General features: G+C 42.1%; 1 protein-coding gene across 5 annotated transcripts in view; it reads right to left on the bottom strand.

The window, feature by feature from the left end:
• Positions 1-10023, bottom strand: part of EFHC2 (EF-hand domain containing 2) — a 61144-nt gene extending 51121 nt beyond the window's left edge. For 4 of the 5 annotated variants that reach the window (XM_026098019.2, XM_064497331.1, XM_064497344.1 and 1 more), the window contains exons 1-2: positions 9792-10023; positions 153-341 (exon numbers count right to left, since the gene is read on the bottom strand). In XM_026098019.2, coding sequence (XP_025953804.2) covers positions 153-341; positions 9792-9833 — 231 coding nt within the window. In that variant the 5' untranslated portion in view covers positions 9834-10023. The remainder of the gene's footprint in view (positions 1-152; positions 342-9791) is intronic. The other variant, XM_026098020.2, reaches the window with a different exon arrangement.
• Positions 10024-20489: the final 10466 nt, after the last annotated feature.

Raw genomic sequence — 20489 nt, 5'->3', positions numbered from 1 at the left:
ACCCCTTTTGTTTATCTAGGAACTTTTTTTGCATGCACAAAATAATCTTTTCAGGTATTTGACTAACTGAAGTTCATCCTTATACCTTCTTTGTCATACTGTATCTAATCATAGAAAACATCCTTTGGTAACAGATACAGATTTCTGCATACCTGCTTGTCGAATGCTACCCAAGCAGGAGCATCACTTCCTATCTCCCTGGGAAACACACTGTATTTAGGTTTCGCCTTCTGTCCAGGTAACGGTTCACCTCCTATTCCAGGTTTATCTTCTCCAACCAGCATAGCAACATTATTGCAGTAACCCCAGAGCTGAGACTTGTGGAACTTCTCTTTCCCTAACTGTCAAAAGTTTAGAAGAAAAGAAAGAAAAAAACAACTGGGTCATTTTTGTTTGTTTGTTTTTTAATCCATAAAAGCTAACCATCTGGCAAGGAGGACTAATCATGTAAAAGCTTCTCTAGAACTATTTTTAATACAGGTTCTAAAAACCTGTAACAACTTGAACACTGCAACTGAAGTGACATCTTTCTGTGGTTAATTTGCAGGCCCATCTTATTGATGAAAATGGAAAAACATTCCAGCAGTTTGCCCAGGCTGAGAAACAGGATAATCCTGGCCTTTTCCCCCTACCTCATTCTCTGAAATTGAGGCATGTGGTAGAAGGAAGTGAGTCACCCATGAAAACTGTTCCTAAAGGTAGAGAGGAACAGCCTTTTCTGTAGCACTCCTGAAGACAAATGGGAATGGTTCAAGAGTACCGAGAGAACAGCCCTCTCTCATTACTTATGTCAGAGATCTTATTTACATTTGCATCCCAGAGTACAAAATAAATAGCTCTGCACTAGTGAATACATCTGAATTTTGGGAGGCTGGACCCAAATCAGAAGACAGAATATTCATTTCATCTGGGCTCATTTCAAAACAAGGTCCCTGCAGTGATTTCTTTATATTATTATTATTTTTCAGGCAATTAGGGATGGAATGCTTAGAAAAGATGCACAACCAACTGCAAAGAAACCCATCTTGCCTACTCACATTTCTTGGCTAGGGCTGGAGCCAGTCTTGAAACGATGCAGAAAAGCTTCTGGACTCACCTGAATTTGAGTCCTGCCTGTGGGAACGTCCCCTCTAATAAGCTGGCTGCTTTGCTGGCCTGCTCTCTTCTACTGAAGCAGCCAACGTGAGCTGCACTCAGGCAGCAATCCCCTAACAGCCCATCACACCGTTCTCACACGAGAGGAAAGGGAAACAGGAAAGGTCAACAGAAAGTTCCACTAACAATAGTGACTCCTTAGCTCCTCTCACTCTGCTATTCCTCCCTCCCTCACTCTCTCAATCCCCGAAACACTTCAGCTGCAAAAGTGGAGAAGAGGCACTGGGCAGTTGCACCCTGGTGCACCTTGTAATAGGAGATGGAGACTACGGCAGTCGTGCCCTCCCTCAGCATGGGATGGGTGAACAAAAAGAAGAGATGAGGCTGGAGCAGGGGAAAACTGCTGTTACAGGTGGTGAGCACAGAGAAGGCCCTGGGCAGATGTAAAGGCTGGACAGCAAGACTTGCTGGAGGTGGAACAGCAGCACTCAAACAGATGTGCTGGTAAAGTAGCAGAGTGCCAAAATCACCTCTCCTGCTAAATTTGGAAGACTGGGCAACATTAATTATCACACACACTTAAATAAAATAGCACCCCTCAAAAAGCGTAGACTAGTCTAAGTTACCATCATGAATCAAAAATTGACCAAGAGAAAAAACAAAGAGCAGGAACAAACAATCATTTTTCATCACGGCAACGTTCAAGTACTCCGAGATAACATAATACACTCAGTTCTGTTTAGCACAGCAGTGTTCTGGAAGACAGTGCAAGCAGTAAATAAGCAAAATCTGAAAGTAACTGAGTACTCATTTCATCCTGCCAACATGAAAAAGTATGAGGAATTTCAAAGGCAGCTAACCAGCCTCATGGCTCGTAACATTCAATGCTCATATACACAAACCAATGCACACCGAAGGTTAAAACCTGAACTTTTCATCCTGCCAACATGAAAAAGTATGAGGAATTTCAAAGGCAGCTAACCAACCTCATGGCTCGTAACATTCAATGCTCATATACACAAACCAATGCACACCGAAGGTTAAAACCTGAACTGTTCACCTGCCTTGCAGTGGTCTAAATCCAGTGACTCAGGAAGGGGAGCTGCCACTGACATGAGCAGCTCAGACAAGATCTTAATTTAATATGTATTTAAAATGCTAGCTTGGCTATGGAAAGAAAAGGACAGTGGTATGCAAAATAATACAAAATGTATTATTTTTACAACTGATTATTTTTAAAGTCATAATAATAAATGGCCATACTTTGCTTAGGATAACAAAAGCAGGACTAGCCAACCAGATATTGCAAAATGAGAGAAGGTTCACATACCGCAGGTGGGAATGACTGAGAGTATGGAAGCACTTCCCCAAAGAAGGTATTTAAAAGGCAAGTAGTATTTTGAAAAGAGGTGAGTAAAAGGGCACATGGCAAGTATCAATGTAAAGAATGATACAAAGGGGAAAAGAAGTACTCCTGAACCATATAATTTTTATCATTTAAGAACAAGGACTACTGAATAAAATTGAAAAGCGATAAAAGGAAATACTTGTTCATGTGATGAGTAGCTAGCCTCTGGGCACCCCTGCCACACTGCATTGCTCAAGCGAAGAATCTAATGAGATTAAAAGAAGAGCTGCATATTTGCAGGAATAACGTCCAAAATAAAATATTTACTATCCGCACATTTTTTGACCTGTGATATAAAATGTCATGCCTCAGTGCACACTCCAAGCACTGACATTTAAGCATTAGGGGGAGATCGTTACGTGATCATCCCGCTCTCCCCCAATGAACTCGACATAGGCCCTCTCCAGGTAAAGGACACTGGAAGTTATGGGCACTGTCTGGGGTCTGGCACCTCCTTTGTGGAAAATTTGCCATCAGGAAGGTTTTCTCCCTCTCTTTCAGACTCTACTGAACTGCCCATTCTTGTTCTACTTTTCTTTTCATTAATTTTGTTCCTCAGTAGGCTGCCAAAGAGATCTGGGGAGCAGTAAGAATGGGAGGGAGCTTTCTGCATTTATCCATTCAGATGTAGAATAAACATAGTCAAGCTGAGTTTTAAAAGGGAAATTTTTAGGCAGAAATGTCTGATTTATGCTGAAGGATCTATAGAACAGACCCACATTTTGGCACAGCAAGTATTTAATTATTTTCCCCACTATTACAAAAGCATGAGTTAGGGAGAAAGGCACAGTTATCAAAGCACAGCAAGCGAGAGTAGCAGTTTTCCCGGGCAAAGGAAAGTTTTTCATGTCCTCAAAGCTTTTCCTAGAAGAATTTTCTGTTGACCTATTTCTAGTTTGGGGTTAGTTATTATGTGTTAAAGTGTTTGTCAAAGTAATCCAGGTTTGCTCCTGCTGCAAATTTTCCAGAATTTAGTGGTGAAATCACAACGTAGTTCACAATTTGATATGAAAAATACATGGCCCAACAGCTGTAATTCTACTAAGAATCCTTCATTGAATTCTGGTAACTTTTTAGGGTTCTACAGAAAGATCATTTTAGATTATTAATCACAGAGTTACTTATCAGCACCTTCTCTATGCAAATTACTAAATCTACATTCAAAATAATCTTTTCTAAAAATCTGAACAGGATATTTCTTTAAAAAAGCAAAAGAAAGTTTAAGAAAAAAGAGTAACTATAATTGAAGATCACAAAAGAGAAAAATGGCATTTGGGAAACTTTAGCTAATGAACTCAGACTGCATCCAGCCTAAAATAGTGACAGAACATCACATTACATCCACAGCAACATTAAATGAGTTCTAAAGGAAATCTGTGACAGCACAGCAAAAGAGCTTTTACTACGTCTGCTGTGCTAATGCAGCTAAACTAAGCAGGCAGTAGGTCCGCTGAACAAAGCTGGCCATTTTCTGTGTGGTGAGCCTGAAATAAATATTGAGGATACATTCAATAGTGACTAATGCAAAGGTCACAATTCTCTGACTGCAGCTATTGGCTTTGCAAACTCAGCTACCGCAGTCCTTGGGGGAACACTCTGCCTCGTGCTCTCTGCATCTTACTCTTTAATGCTCTGGTACAGAGTCACAGCAAACCCATCAGGGAGCTGCACATTTCAGCTCAGCCAAACACAACTGGACGTTTCTGACCATATATACTGGAGTGAAGAGGGAGCCCTGTGACACACACTGTCTCAGGGGCCATGTGTTGCTAACCAGGTCCCACAGGGAGTTATGGCAGAAGCCACTGGTAGCAGTTTGGTACTCCTTCCCATATCCATTTTAATTCTCACCTTGAGAACAGCAGCTGCTCTGCGGAGGTCCTGCCCAAACCCTGTATCAAGATGAACTGCAACATTTCTGAACTACTCTAGTCTGCCAGTACAGTGTCCTGGTTGCTTCAGCTAAACACTGGAAATAAATGCAAACACTGCACACTGCACCAGTGAAATTCATCTGACCTCCCCTTCCTTGTGGAAAGCACCGATCACCCATCAGCAGACAGACAGACGAGCCAAGTAGCAGAAGTTCCCATGATACTTACAAGCTGCACCTTTCACAAAGTTAGCACTTAGGTTCTTAGTGAAAAGTCTTATGTAAACTACTGATTTTCAAGTCATGTATCATCCCCAGCTTCCTGCAGAGATTTCAGTATGTTTAGAGGTAAGTGGTATTTTACAAAGATGATCACCTTAAGGCATTGTTCCCAGTAAGTGCGGTGCCACTGTAACACATCTCAGAAGAACGTGCATGAACATTAATGACACACACAGCCTGCAGCAGAGTTATTAGCTTGTTCTTCCTGCCTGGGCTAGTACCGCCTGAGACAAGGCAACAGAAGGACACAAGTGAAAGAGTCCAAAATGCAACACTGATGGAAAGCTAGGGGAAGGTTTTGGGTTGGGAGCTATGAAGGGACAGAGATCAGGGGGAGCAGGGCTGAGGGGCAGCAGATGGTGGAAGGGGTTCAGGAAAGAATGCAAGGGTGAGGAGGAGGGGAAGGCACAGTGGGCAGCTTATTTATAAGAGGTTGGAAAGCACTCTGTCAAGAAAACTAATGTCCCATTTTGGCACTAGTAATTACAGAGCAGCAGAAAATACTTAAGCCAGGAAACACACAGACAGCCACAGTAGCACAGTTGAGGGCAATTCCAAGCTGCTGCAATAAACCAACAGGGAAGATGGGGAATTTGCGCTGTATCACTAAAGTTTGCAACAGAAACTGATATTCTCAAGTATGTATTTTCCCCCTGAGATCTGTAAACTCACTGTCTGATTCTCTGATAAATACCACACAGAATTGCTGGAAAGAATTCTCTCTCCCACAGGGATTTCAAACCTCAGACACATGAACACACTGGTCAGCTAGAACCTAGCAAATCTGACCCGTATGAATATACGGTCATCTCCATTAGCTGCTGATATAACGCAAGAACATTAGCTGCTGATATAACGCAAGAACATTAACCTGATATCAGAGGGGAGAGCTGCCTTTTACAACAGGAGGTAGATCTGTAGCACTAACAAAGGAAGTAACAATGCTATTGTATTGCAACCAGAGCCATATCTAACTCAGCACAGACTCCAAACGCACAAACTCTTTTTTTTGCAGCAATATAGCAAATCTATTACATGCTACATTTCCCCCAGAGAGAGGATTAAACCCAGTTATCACAATACATAATTTTCTGTCCTGACAAATAGCGATGTGCATATAGCTTGTATGGACAAAGCTAAAAATCTTGCTACTGCACAATTTCAACATCAGCTAGGCTCTGCTACAGTCCTGAGGTCTCCCTTCGGCTCTTAAATGTTGACTTCAGTAGCAGGAACAGAAGAAAAGCAATGCAGGATTGTTCTTCCCCTCTTTTCAAGCGTCCACAATGGGTTACCACATTTTCACATATGTAATCCACAATTTATCATTTGTTTATGAACATAAAGAAATGAATAAACTCTTTAATTCAACAGGGTAAATCATGTGCCAGTACCACACCCTGCCACTGCCAGGCAGTCATTTCTCCAAAGCTGGAAGGGCACAGAACTAGCCTCATAGAGGGGCATCAGATCACTCCCAACACAATCCCTGGGCTCCACAGCCTTGGATAAGGGAAAGGCCTTACTTCTACCCACTAACGAGCCCTCTGAAGAGAGAGCCTGAGCTAGCAAGCAGGAGATGGGCTAATATGCACTCACTACTATGCCAGGTTGCTCTATTGTTAGATCTTCTGATTGCCCACATGTGAGCGCACAGTGGACTAGTCAGCAATGCATGTTATCTATGGACTTATTTTCAAACAACAGGAATTTTAAAGAAGGTGAAGGAAGGTTATTTGATGGATGGACTTCTGTGTTTCCAAACTATGGTAATTTTGATTTAAGAGAGATCTGAAAGAAAGAGGGGAGTTCCTTTCACTCTCTTTGCAGGCAGTAAATATTTTATGCTTCAAATGCCTTCTGGTGGCAATCATTCTTCTCCCCCCCAATCAAACCAAACATCAAACATGGCAATGCTTCTGCTGTGCCTGTCACTTTCATCCCTGCTCTTCCTTTAGTGCAAAGGAAACATTATGTTGTTACCGTAGGAACCACTCCAGCTATTGTAAACGTGTCTGTCACCTTGGTATATTACCCTCGTTTCTAATTAATTGTGATGCCCAAGTAGTTATATTTTGTCAGAATTAAACAGAACAGCAGTAGTAATACTGCTTTCGGGGAAGCTGCTGAATTGCAAAGAGGCATCAGTAGGTAACAGTCAAAGGGTAACTAACGGACAGTCCTTTTTGCCTTACACGGCACCAGCACCAGGGGCAGCTGTGAGCTGCCGGTCCTTGCAGTCCATTGTTTTCACCCGATACAGAAAGAAGCGGTCAGCTCTGATGAAGCTTTTCTGCTCGTAGGCTAAAGGGAGAGAAAACATTCTTGGTAGAGCTATCTAGAAATAATAATCATAATACCAGAGCAGTAATACAGGGGCCTGTGACTCCTAGACACAAAGCCCTAAGCGCTGCAAAAGGATTTTCAATCCTCATTTGCCAGAGCCAATCCCTATTGCCATCAAGTTAGACTTCTTGTTCCTAACCACCTTAAAGCTCAGTTTCCAGAAATGGCACAGTCTCCTTATTAAGCACCTCCAAGTTAAACAAAATGGATACGGCCACCTCTTCCTCTGCCTTCCTTCTTCACAGGCCCGTCTTCTTTGTGAGCCTATGTAAGAGACAGGTGGAAGCATTAGGGGAAGAGAAAAGAGGATTGTAGCAGTAGTATGAGCAGTGATAAGAGCTAGGGTGGAATTAATACTCATAATTATAAACCAAGGACTGATGGAAACAGCACTCGCCTGTCCCCTGCCCTTCCTTCTTCAGGGGATCCTTTGCTACTACTACTCCTGTGTGATATGAGGCACTGATGGCAATGCTCTGGTTACTATCAGATGTAAATACTTTTTTCCTGTTCAATATATCTATAGTAGACAAACTTTTTTTTCTTTAAATATGCACTTCTTGGACCCTTATTTGTGGAACAATATGAAAAAAAATCTAATAACCAACAACTGAGCAAATATTAGAAAAGCTTTTCAAGAGAGTCCAGTGATCAGCATTAACCCTACTGCAGCAAGGACTGTACAAAAAGAGCAATTTGGACCCCTAACAACAGGATAACCATGGTTTTACAATACTGTCTTGTAACAATTGTGCCTTGGTTTTCATGCCTTTAGTTCTCATAACATATATGAGACTGTATGTAATTCAGCTTGGGGTGTCCATCACTATATATAGGTAATTTTTCTCAAGCATTTGAAGCCAAGCACTATGCCATACCTCCAGAAATAGAGACATCATGGAGACAAAGCCACCTCATTGCTGCTATGGAGCTCTAGAAACAACTGAATCACACTCCATAAACTCCCTATCAGTTAAGGTCAAATGAAGTCTGGAGAGCAATAAAGTCCCGGATAACACAGCTGACCTATTCTTCTTCCATCCAGCGCACAGCAATGGTACACATCTATTTCAGTGTTGCTCATGAGCCCACTTGGCCACTACCTGAAGCAATTACAATACAAAACTGAATTCAGCAAGAGAGACAGCAGTGAAGTGACTTAACAAAGGCTGCCAAGTGAGAAACCTATATGCTTTTACAGCATCCCCTAGTCTTCTCCAGGAAAAAAATAAAAGAAAAGAAAAGAACTGAGAACAGGACAGACTAGCAACTAGATTCAGTACCTCAGATAAGAGAAGAACATTTATAAAATGGGTAGGAAAATAGGGGCACAGGACTGAAATTTTCCTATACACATTTTCTAACCACATGTGGATTTAACAGCAAAAAGACAAGAGGAGGGCTGCCATCACCAGCAGCCTTTTCTTCTAAATTCACAACATCCAACCCGCTGTTGGTAGGGAACAAGTTGCTTGAAAGATCCTCACTGCTTGTCAGCTGGGCTTCTGCTGCAAGAGGACCTACATTTGGGTGCATCCATGCAATGCTGACACACCAAATGTGGCTGAGGAGTCCACCTGTTTCCACACAATTGCATGTTCCCTGTACCACTACTGTGCAGCAATGACCTGGGCAGCTATGGCTGCCTCCAGCTGGTAGAGAGAACTGCCAGAGGTTTTACACTGGACTGCACTTAATGTGGACTGATGTGGACTGCTCATAACGTGGGCTCCCAGCTATGCTAACAGCATGGGAACAGCTCGTATTAAAGGGGTACTGATGCTCATGGTATCACTGGCATTAACACAGGCATCTTGACAAAAACTCTCTCCACCTCCTCATCTCACCTGAACTAGGTTACTGCCTCCTATAACCCTGCTCTTCGAGTGGAACCACCTCAGCAGCCAGGCTGCAGAACTGAGGGCTGTGATGCTCACGACTTGTTCAAAGTGTGAGAACAACAGATCCCCGCCTGGATATTTTTATTTTAAGATTATCAAGAAAGCTTACTATGTTTCATCTGTCTCTCACAGGCATCAACCACAGTGCCATGCCCAAATTCTTCCTTATCTTCTGCACTATTTAATGATACAGATGCTATTCAGCAAATTTTTAGCTATTTTTGCTGAATAAATCTGACAGAGTGATGGCAACCTTATCTTTTTTTTTTTACGCTATTGCAGCTCATGATAAAAATACCAGCTTATTATACATTCACAGACTACATGAGTACTTAATAGTACCGGCAGCTCTGAAAAACCACATTACCACCTCTTATCTTTTTTGTTCTTTGCAAAAACTTTTCAGTTTATTCGCACACACGTCTCTCCCCGCTTCGCTTTGTTAGAGATGCAACGAGAGCTCCAACCATCCAACAGCAGCTGCCGGGCTCCCCAGCGCTTGCCTATTTGCAAAGTGTTCCCACTTTTAAACTAAGAAAAAAGGTTTCGAGATTTTTATGTATTTTATCCTGCTTTTCATCTCCTGGATGCCTGGAAGTGAGGCTTTTTTTTTAAAAAAAAGCCTGTTTTTTTTTAAAAAAAGCCTTTAAAAAGCACAGCTTTTTAAACGTGTGTTCCCCCAGGCCCTGCGGGTCATTGCACGGCACCGCTGGACGCCCAGAGCACCGGGGAACGGGGGCGGGACCGCCGGGGCGGGACAACCGCGCCGGGCTGGGCCGCACCGGGCAACCGCCCGCTCCCCGCCGCGGGGCGATGCCCGGCGCCCTCCCCGAGGCGGGGGGGAAGTTGGGGGACCGTGAGGCCGCCGGAGGCCGCCGTGACTCACGTTCCGGTCGAAGGAAGCCCCGGGCAGGAGCGGCAGCGCCATCGCGCCCACCGGCAGCCCCACACCGCTGCCACGGCCGCGCGCTGTTGGGGGGCTCCGTTGCCCGGAGACCGGTCGCTGACGTCACCGAGGGGCGGGGCCGAGGATCGCTCACCCCCCTCTCCCCCCGCCTGCCCCGCCACCGGGACGCCGTGCCGCCGCGCCGCCGCGCCCCAGGCCGGGGGGAGTGGCCAGCTCTGGCCACGCCACGCCCCGCAGCGTTGCACCGCTCCGCGGCCGTTACATGTGCCCGGCGCGCGGGGCTGCTCCGAGGCGGCCGTTGGGCCCCTGGGATGGGCGGGGCGCCTCCCCCTGAGGAGCCGGTTCTGGCCGGCTGGGGATCGGTTGGGCGTTCGCCCCTCAGGTGTGGGCAGAGTAGCTCTGACTGCTCCTTCATTTGTAGAAGTCGTTGCCGACTTCCTCGCAAATCTCCCCAAATTTACCTCAGACCCAAAGCTGTGTGTACTCTGCACGGGTATGCGGCCCCTCCCACTCCCTTTCCTTGGGCAATAATCTCTCACAGAAAAACGTTCTCCATCTGAAATAATTGTGCAGCCGGGGTCACAGGGAAGGGCAGATCCCACCACGTTTGCCATTTTCTGCATGAACTATTTTTTTTTTTTTTTTTGTGGCCTTTTTATACAGTGCATTTGACTTTGGGGCCCTGGCGGGTTTGGAGGAGGGGAAATGGTTTTACGTCTTTTTGTTTGTTTCTGCATTTTAGTCTGCTGAGATTGTGAAACTAGGTCAGTGGGTTTTCACTTTCTGGTTTCCCAGTGCTATGTTACGCACCTGCATTTGCATTTCTAGTAAGGAAAGGTAAACATTTAAAATACATTTTAATTGAAAATGAAAGGAACTATCATTTTAATCACATTCACTTCATATAGTGGGTGGTATTACACCCAAATTTAAATTTCAAGCAGAAAATATACTGAGAGTTTCTCACAGATAGCTTGGAGGGGAGGGTTGTTTCCTCCTTTGATAGAACTAACATTTTTCTTGTTAATATGGGAAGATGTATTCCAGATCCAAAGCATATTCCAGATCTCCAAATCTCCAGATCTAGATCTCTAAAGCATATTCCAGAGGCCAACAACCATGTTACATTATGTTCTTCCATTTTACCTAAAGCTGTTCATGTATATATTTTTCTGCTAGTACCGGTTTTAACAGAAATATGAGTTTATGGACAAAATTGTTAGCTGAAACCCAAATATTTCAATTCTGGTGTGCCATCATGCTGTCTCAGAGGAGCCATACTTCAGTTGCTTAATGTCCTTATTCTCATAGATGGAGTGGATCTCCCCTGCCATATTTCATACTCTATGATGCATCAGACCATGAAATTCCCATAACATATCATCTCTCTGATGAAAGCCGTCTCTCCCTGAAAGAGAGGCTTGTGGAACAGCAGGGCAATGTACGCAGTCTAAATGAGCCTAGGAGGCACTCCTGCTAAAGCTTCCATGGAACACTTGCGCAGCATTCACTAATAGAACTGTTATTTAGTCAGAATATTGTGATATCAAAAATTGCAATTTCAGATAAAATATTTCATTTCTAGTTTTTGCCATAAGTTAAAAAAAAAACAAGAGGGAGAAAGAAGGAGGGGAGGAAGGAAGGAAGAAAAGAAGGAGCAAGAAAAAATTCAGAAAGGCTCATTGCATGGCATGAAGCACTTTCCTGTACTTCAGCAGTGGACCACTTCTGCATTTCTTAATGTTCTTTGTATGTTCGTGTGATCCTCCAATATCCTTTTCAATATGTCTTTCTGTATCTAATATTATACAGGAGACAGTTGGCATAGTCATAAAACGTACCTTTCGGCTTGACAGCATTCATTAGAAGGAGAAAATCTTCATAAAATGGATTCAAAACATTTTAGAATGTATATGCACCAATATGTCTTTTGGGAATTTTTGAACTAGCATAGCTACTTCTTTATGCAGAATCCCCATAACCCCTGTAAGCCCTGGCACAGCTTCTTATTTGGGAAAATAACCGTCGTCAAAACACAGTAGTGAAGAATTAGTGCATCTTTTCACCTCATTTTTTCTCTTGAACTGGTATCTCCTGTTTAGTTTTTGTTGCTCATTACAAAACAAGGCAGTTGAAATGCCTGAGTCCTCCTCTGGTATCAATTATAACCTGTTGCAATAAGATTTCAGAAATACTGCCAGAGGCTACATATATGAAAGATGTGCGAGAGAAACAGACAGCAGCAGTTATTTAGGAGGAATGCTGAAGTGCGTGACATCAGTAGAAAATATGATGCATTTTCAGCAGGAAATCCCATGAATCCTCCCTGAGTCGTGGGTCAAATTTTTATGCATAGGATTACCTTCTGCTTCATCCCATAAAGAAGCCACAGGGAGCTGTGGAGAAGGGAAACATCCGCCTAGTACACCACAGCATGGTTGCAATGTGATGTTTTCTACCAGATTTTAGTTGTGTTTTGCCTTCAGAAGCGGGGAAAAAAAGTATATCCTACTTAGACCAGTCATTTCTTCTTACATTACCTTCTCTTTGGGGTTTCTCTCACATGGTTATCTTTTTTGTTCCTTGCTGTATTCACTCAAGAATATAGACCAAGTGAAAACAAATTAATTTTAATGTCTTTTCTGGGAAAAATAAAAGTCCTACAGGAAAACCATTTTTGATAAGAGCATTTTATTAAATGAAGATTGTTAATGACAACAAAGGCAAGCAGTAGGCAGCAGTAAAGTAGCTGTATATTTTGACAGTACTCTTAAGGATAATAGTTACGGTGGTGAATATATGTAAGACAACATTAGCTGTACAGTTCAAAGAAGGAAGAAAGCAGGAAGGAATCTAAAGCTGGGGAAAACATGGAAAGTATTATTTTGGTGACAGATTCTAATCTCTTTTTGTCGGTATTGAGTTTTACTAGCAAACTCCAAATCAGTAAAGGAATTCAAATTGTAATCTTCTGAGCAGACTAAAACTTTCCAGAAAAGGCCTCATTTTTCTCTTTCTGTATAGGTTTGACCAACTGTCATTGGCTCCAGACTTCCAGACTCTTAGTCCTATTTGACTTGAGTGGAAGACCAGCTCCAACAAATACATTTCATCTCTCTCTCTCTCTTCTGTGAAATCTTAAGGGAACTGAAACTTCTGTTCCAGTCATGTATTGATTGGGGTATGCTCAGCACTTGGTTTTCCAGCTAGGATGACATAATACTTCAGAACCTGACTCTTAATTTGTACTTCCTCTCTTCAGAGCAGACAGTGATCTGCGCTTGCAACAGGAAGCGGATGAACATCGTTCAAGGGTGTGAGGGAGAAAGAGTTGCCTTTGCTGAAGCTATGTCAGTTAGCATACACCAAGAAAGTTTGACTGAAATCCGCATTATTTAATGTCACTTCACTGTAAAGATATGTCTGTGCTTCAGTCACAGGTATTATTTCATCCTCTTTCTGGGACTGGTTTTACAGGCCAAGCTAAGGCTGGGCTGCCCAAAATAGATTGTTTCCAGACTGCCTAGTTTAAAGCGAATTATGGCCATGGATTATCATGCAAGCACACACCAAGACTTAAACATAACTGAAATTAACATACACAGTAGGTATACACATAACAGTAGGTAACAATACCTTCTTCCTTAGGTCTGCCTTACTTAAAAAAATAGCAAACACTGAAACAGTCATCACAGAAATCACACAGAAGATAGGAATAGAAGAATTAAGCATGCACATGCACACACACACACACACACACACACACACAGAATTGCAGCCCTAACTGTGGATAGTTAATTTAAGGGGAAAAAGGGTAGTTCCTGAAGTGGCTATTCACTGTAGTGTAATATGGGTCTACTCATACCATCATTCTTCAAATACAGCACCGTCACAATCAATGAAGGAGCCTTAGAAATATTGATTCCTTATGTTTTCCCATGTCTTTTATTACCTCATTCATTTTGTTTTCACCGATCAATGAACATGTAGCATTTGAAAATACTTCTTCAGTGGGCACAAAACAATACTCTGACCATAATTTTGGGCTGAAGCTGTGGAGTGCTCCAAACAACCCACACATCACACTCAGGAAAACTCCACTATCCATGGGGCATTTGTGTGGTCTGTGCTGGCCATGTACCGCAAAGTCACTTAGTTTATTATTGCTGCAGTTGCCCACTGCCCCAAGAAAGCAAGGTATCAAGCCTGAATTTCCACAATATATGGCCCATAACCTCTTTCTCTGGCCACACTGCAGAGAATAGGAGAACAGAGAGGCAATTAGTCCCATCTTGGTCTCACTGGAAGGTCTCCTTAGCTAGAATGACCTGTCCATGGCTAATACTCCCGTTCAGCATGTCCTGAAGGCATGTTGGCATGTGAATCATCTTGTTCAGATCTCCTGCAGTGCCTTTTGGGAGCACAAGGTTTAGGACAGGGAAGAAGGGCAGGAACTGTAGTACTCCCATTGGTGCTACCTGCTGTAGGTTGCATGCTAAAGGCCATGTGGTATGCTGCTTTTCTTCCCCATCTGTCCCCATCCCTTTAAGTCATCTCATAAATGCATCAGTCTCTGAAAACCTGATGGAAAAAGTTCACTATCTCACAGAGTAAGCTTGTTTGACATGCTTCGCTTTGCCAGGCCTGCTTAAAGCATTTCAGTAGACTGGAAGTTTCTAGTTATCTGATATCCAGCCCTTTTACATATATACGGTGTGAGCTTTACTAGGACGCTTAGTATTGACCTAACTTCCCTGTCATTGAAGTCGGGGGGAATCTGAGGGGCTGCTTTCATAAGTCCCCCACATGCTTCTGAACGCATGAGAAAAAGAAATGTTTTCAGCCTGGTAGATAACTTGGAATTGCCCCCGCTACATATATTCAGCGAGATCTGCAGTCTACAGTAGCTGTTCAGTTCCTCTTCATCCTCATAACGTGGGCTGATTTGAGATGCAGCCATGCTAGTAAAATGAACCTGACAGTAAAGTCTCTAATTAAATGCAGAAGTGGAATGCAGATTTTTGCAATTAAGCTATAGACACGTGTTTAATACAGCATGCAGTAATTGCTGGGAAGAGTAGGAAAACCCCACATTATGTAACAGACTTAACAAACCTACAGGAGAAAAGTATTAATACAGCTCCCAGCAACAATATAGCCATTCGTCAAAATGCAATTGAGGCCTCCAAGTTATGTTGTCAAGTGCATGAAGAACAAAGCATGTGTTCTTCAATGTAGATAACATCTGTTTTAGACTGAAGAAAAATCACTTGGAAATATGAAGTCGCCTTGACAGGGAGAGAACTGTGACTGTAACACTAGCAATCTAAACTGGCAGCCATACCCCCGACAGCCCTGCAGGAGTCGGGGAAATGCCTCTATAGCCACAAGTGCAGCATCCAGAAACCTAATGACAATATCAGACATTGCAGTGCGGTGGGCCACAGTCATAGCAGCAATAAAGTAAGGAGTATATCTATTTCGCTCCTGATCATACTTGTTTTTCCCTACTTTAATTACTGACCTGTATCCTCTTCTGTTCATGGGATGAACCCATTCACATTGCAGGCATTTTCTGACTTCCCTTTTTTTGCTTTCACACTCTCTTCCTGACAAAACTGATGGGTTTGGCTCAGCAGAAGTATCAATAGACTTTTTTTTGTCCTTTCTACCAGTGGTTTAATTTATCTTAGCCTGAGTATTTGTATTTATTGTAAAAACTATCACAGCTAGACAATGAGACACCAGAAAATACTTTAAAGCCCCAGTGCTGGCTCTGCCTAGCAAGACTTGCCATTCTGCTTCCCTCTGCCTAGGAGAATTCTGTTGGCATTTGTCCAAGTCTTGCAAGTTGCCTTGAGGATGTACCATCAGTTGAGGCCACATGACCAATCAATTCCTCCCTCCCCTCCCATTCTCCATTCTCCAACTTAATCTTTTCAGCTGATGGATAAAACCAAAAAAACAATTTTTAAAATTCCCATGACAATAAATAGGTAGATAGATTACAGTCAATTACGAGAAACTACTATTGATCAAGGCTGTTTCAGAAGTATACATGCATTCTGCAATCAAGCTTACAATATAGTTTGCCCTAGATTCAGCATCTATTTCAATTAAATAGAGAGGGGAGAAAATGCCACTCATTTTTAAATGAAAAGCTTTCAAGCTATCCTTGCAGGTTGCTTTGAGGATCTAGTACAGATCAAAGCTGCTTTGAGAAATCATCTATTCTGCTTCAACTATGATAACACATTGTCCATACAAAAAATAAGGCAATATAAGATATCAAAGCAGAAAGTATATTTTCAGTTTTGAAGCAGTGGTCTCAAAACAGATGTAGTCTGCCAGAATAAAAACTTCTTCTTGTACAAGATCTAAAAGAGTGCAAGAGTGACAGTGATCCCCTCAGTCACAGAGTCCAATACATTGGCCATTGCAGGCACCATACGAGAAATTGCTTCATAAACTAATCAATCTCTGTGTTAATGTTAGTGAGGTTTCTGTACTGATCAAAAGCCTTGATCAATACTTGCTTCTCAAAACTGACTGAAATCAATCAATGAGGAATAAGTTAGGAATTAAGATTTATGCCAAACTTAATTCCTTTACTGATTAGGGGCTTTATTCTAACTTCCAGGCTAAATATATTCATGGATAATTTATTCTTTTCATCCTTGTGTTGACATTGTCCGTTAACTAATGTGCCTCTTTTTTGCCATTTGATGCCTACTCCTTAGGCACATAATCACATTTCCTTTGTAAGTTTAGCAAACCAGACTTTTTGGCACTCCATTTGTATGATAGCTCATCTTTCTTCTGAACAGCCTGCTATGCTTTTGTCTATGCCCATTCCAGTCTGAGTGCATCTTTCCTGAATACAGGAATTACACAGTAATCTAAAGAAAGTCTCACCAGGGTGCTCTACAGTTTCATTTACTCTTTTCTCTGCTATCTCTGCTGTATCTTCTCAATATTTATTTCTCCTGTCGTTCTGTTTTCTTGGTTTTTCACTTCCTCCTACCACTTCTCATTTCCACTTTTACTGCTTTTGGTTCTGCTTCTTTTCTTCACTGCTGCTTTTCTCTTAGAAGGCCAAAAAACAGTGAGGAAGGTGTCAGATCCCCCTTTCCAAACTTGAGGATTGAACACGCTAAAGAATAACTGGTCTGTAGGTAATAGGATTTATTCGGCTGTAAGCTTGAACGGAGCTGTCTGATTCAGCCTATCAAGTCTTCAAGCACAATTTCTTACTGCACAGCTCCATTGCTGCTGTTCCTCTCTCTAAATGTGAAGGACTTCTGTATGTGGTGTGTGTGGAGTATGGGAAAGACCTAAGTTAGGTGATGGGAGAAGCAGACTTTCTATCATAAGTGATTTCATGCCCTTAAGATGTAATTTTCCAAGGGAGTCAGTCCAGATAATATATGACTAACTTGTCTTCCATCTGTTGAGAACAGGGCTTCTGTCCTGGTGGGGTTTGTTTGTTTGTTTGTTTGTTTATTTTTAAGGTTAGCTATGTTAACACAGAAAGAAATTTCTTTCTTTAACTTGAAGTTTGGTTACTTCTCATTAAATTCAGTTCTTTTTATGAAGCAGATACCTATTCTTACTTGCTATGGCTCTACCGTAAAGTTGAGGCAAAGTTAAGATCTTGTCTATGAAAAGGGTAAAGGAAGTTTAAGAGAAAGATGAAACCCTTCTATCATTCTAGGGCACAGAGATCAGCTGGTAGCACATTCCACACCACAATAAGACCACATTTATTTTTGCGTGCTAAATGCTGTGGCAAGGATATTTAACTAATTATAAATAAAATGATGTTGGATCCTTAAGGGAATGGCAAGTGGAACAAAAACTAATGTGGAAGTTGAGACTTTAATAACCTTGACAGTGTCCCTTTAAATTACATTCGTTAAATACAACGAAGCTGAAGTGTTCTGTGGTTATGCATATATTTGTAACAAATGGTTGCACAAATATTTGGCTCATAATGATGAACTAAATGGTATGACATTTGCCTGGGAAAATTAATCACTCTAACATGTGTTGTACAAAATATGAGATAATCATGTAATATATGTGTATACTGTAGAATGTTTCTGAGTGACTAAGTTATTACCAAAGGAAATTTATGAGAAATAAATGAGGAATACTCATAGATGCTGTAAATGTCATGTTATGCTCAAGGGCCTTTTGCGACTGAGTAATTTTAATGTGGATGACGAGGATGGGATCATGCAGGGAAAAGTCAAGTTAGAATGAATTAATTTTTATATTTACATGTAATTTTATTGATATTTAATGTAGCTATGATGTTCGTTTCGAATGTAGGATTTCTTCATAATGAAGGCTAAACTTAGTGATGCAGCGTGGTCTCAGTACCAAATTTTAAACTGCCTAAAATCAAGAAGAGCTATCTATTAAAGAAACAGGGAATACAGCAGTCCTGATAGTCAAATTATAGCTGCTGGGTTGGGCAAAATGTTAGTGCGTAATTTATATAGCTTGATTTTTTGGAGGGATGAGGCAACCTACCTTAAACACCTTGCCTGTGAAGAGGTGCTGCTCTGTGTGATTCTCACTTCTCATATGCAGAGAAGGTTCAGTGACTATCATAGCTTTGTCCTCCCCTGCCATTAAGATGTGCTGGAGAGTCTACATGAGACTACATATGTAAGGGAGAAATGGGAAGCAGTGAACTGGAGAAATGTGAGCTGGCAAGGAAAAAACAGATATACACATTTCTTCTCAGAATGCAGAAGGAGATAGACCTGATCTCTAATTAGTAGCAGAAAATAAAACAGTAAAAATATAAGTCTGTTACACTCATCTTCTTTCCTCTAACTAAGAAACTCAGTTAGAGGAGGCTTTTTTGTGAGCAAGTTGCAGAATCATTTAAAAAACAGGGTTGGTTGGTTGTGAGGGTCTTTAACTATCCAGATGCACATGAGGAAAGTGATAAACTAGGGCACAGCCTGCTCAGCGAATGCGTCACTAACATTTTGTCATGCAGAAGGTACAGAAAGCAGCTTCCAAGGTGGCATTTCTAGACTCAGTTCCAACCAATAGAGAGGAACAGCCAGAGCGTGTGAAGGTGGAGGACAATGTGGGTAAGAGAACTGTAGCATTCATAAGCCTCAGGAAATGAAGGACAGAGAATATAAACCTGAAGACAAAGGACTTTAAAGACAGCAGGCTTCAATGAATGCACAGGGTATTGGCAAGTGGATTCTCCTGGGAATCAAATCTATGGAAGAAAAGCTCCAGCAAGAGTTGGTGGTTCATTAAAAAAAAAAAAAAAAAAAAAAAGACACTGGGAGCAGAATCACAAAATTATCTCAGTGTGTAGAAAGGATAGGATATGCAGTAAGAGATATCTGTGAAGTCACAGGCTCTTCAATGATCTTGAGTGCAAGAAGGGAGTGTACCGAACACAGAAACTAGGTCATATATCTAAAAATGAATGTTAAAAAAAAACCCTTAGCATGAGCATGCAGAGACAAAAATCAGAAAATCTAAGGCACAAAACAGAATACTTCTCATATTCTTTGCTTGTACTAATAAGGCATTTTAAGGACATTAATATCAAAATTGGAAACAAAGGGAAGAGTTTCTCCATGGGTAGAAAAATTGACAAATGATGCTGAGAAGCTCAGAGAACCTAGTGCCTTTTTTGAGGAAGATTAGAAGAGGACAGACATAGTGCCTCAGTTAAAAATAGGAGCAGGGAGTTGTGGAGCCAGGGAATTAGAAATAATTATCATCCCCTTAATTCTTGAGAAAAGACTAAAACAAATAATCAGACAATTTATAATTCTCTTAAATTTAAAAACGGGGTGCAGCTTGACGTGATTTGTTTTTACTGAAAGCACCGTATTTCCTTATGTGGCAAGGAAATAGTCATTATAGGTATAAAAGAAACGGTGTGGGCCATGCATAGGGCAACTGTGTGTGCTTCTGAGCTGGCTGGCAGAAAAAGATGTGGCCAGGGAAAAGACCCCAAAGCCCTTCTAGATAAGAGGAAGCCAACTTTCCCAGTGGTGGCAGTGCTTCTCTCTGCTTCCACACCCTGGATGCTTGGGGTAATGCTTGGAGGGAGCACCAACATAGGGAAAGATAGTGCATGCAAGAAAGCCCAAGGTTCAAAGATCTCCCCAGAGCTGTAGTTCTTTATCTGTATTTTATTAGAGCTTTTGACAATTTCTCATATGATGCTTTCAATAGTAGGCCAGCATACTGCAGCCTGGACCAATCTTTTACTCTCCACAGTGATGGTCAGGCTTTAGCTGCAGCACTGTGTCCAGCGCTTGGCACACTTTTTCAAGATGCCTGTGGCCTGGCAGCAGGGAGAACAGGTGATGGAGATGAGCCAGATCATTGTGAGGCCCAGAAAACATGGGAGTCATCAGAGTGGGAAGGGGAAGAAAGGCTTCAGCACCTAGAAATAATCCTGAGGCATTCAGAAGTTACAGGAATAATGTCCTCAGCTGTCCTCCTCTGGTCAGATACCCTCACTTGTCTCAGCTGGAGGCTGCTGCTAAACCGTATGTGTCCTTGTCGAAGCCCCAAACCAGTTCTCCTGAAGAGGACTCTCTCCCTCTGCTCTGGCTGCAAGGCCCCATCAAAAACACTGGTGAAGGAAGGCAGCAGGGACTGGGCTTGCTCAGAAAAGGT

Source organism: Dromaius novaehollandiae, chromosome 1, assembly GCF_036370855.1.
Source record: "Dromaius novaehollandiae isolate bDroNov1 chromosome 1, bDroNov1.hap1, whole genome shotgun sequence".
In the NCBI taxonomy this organism is placed as follows: domain Eukaryota; kingdom Metazoa; phylum Chordata; class Aves; order Casuariiformes; family Dromaiidae; genus Dromaius; species Dromaius novaehollandiae.
The sequence above is the reverse complement of the archived record's forward strand: the minus strand, read 5'-3'. Positions and strand labels throughout refer to the sequence as shown.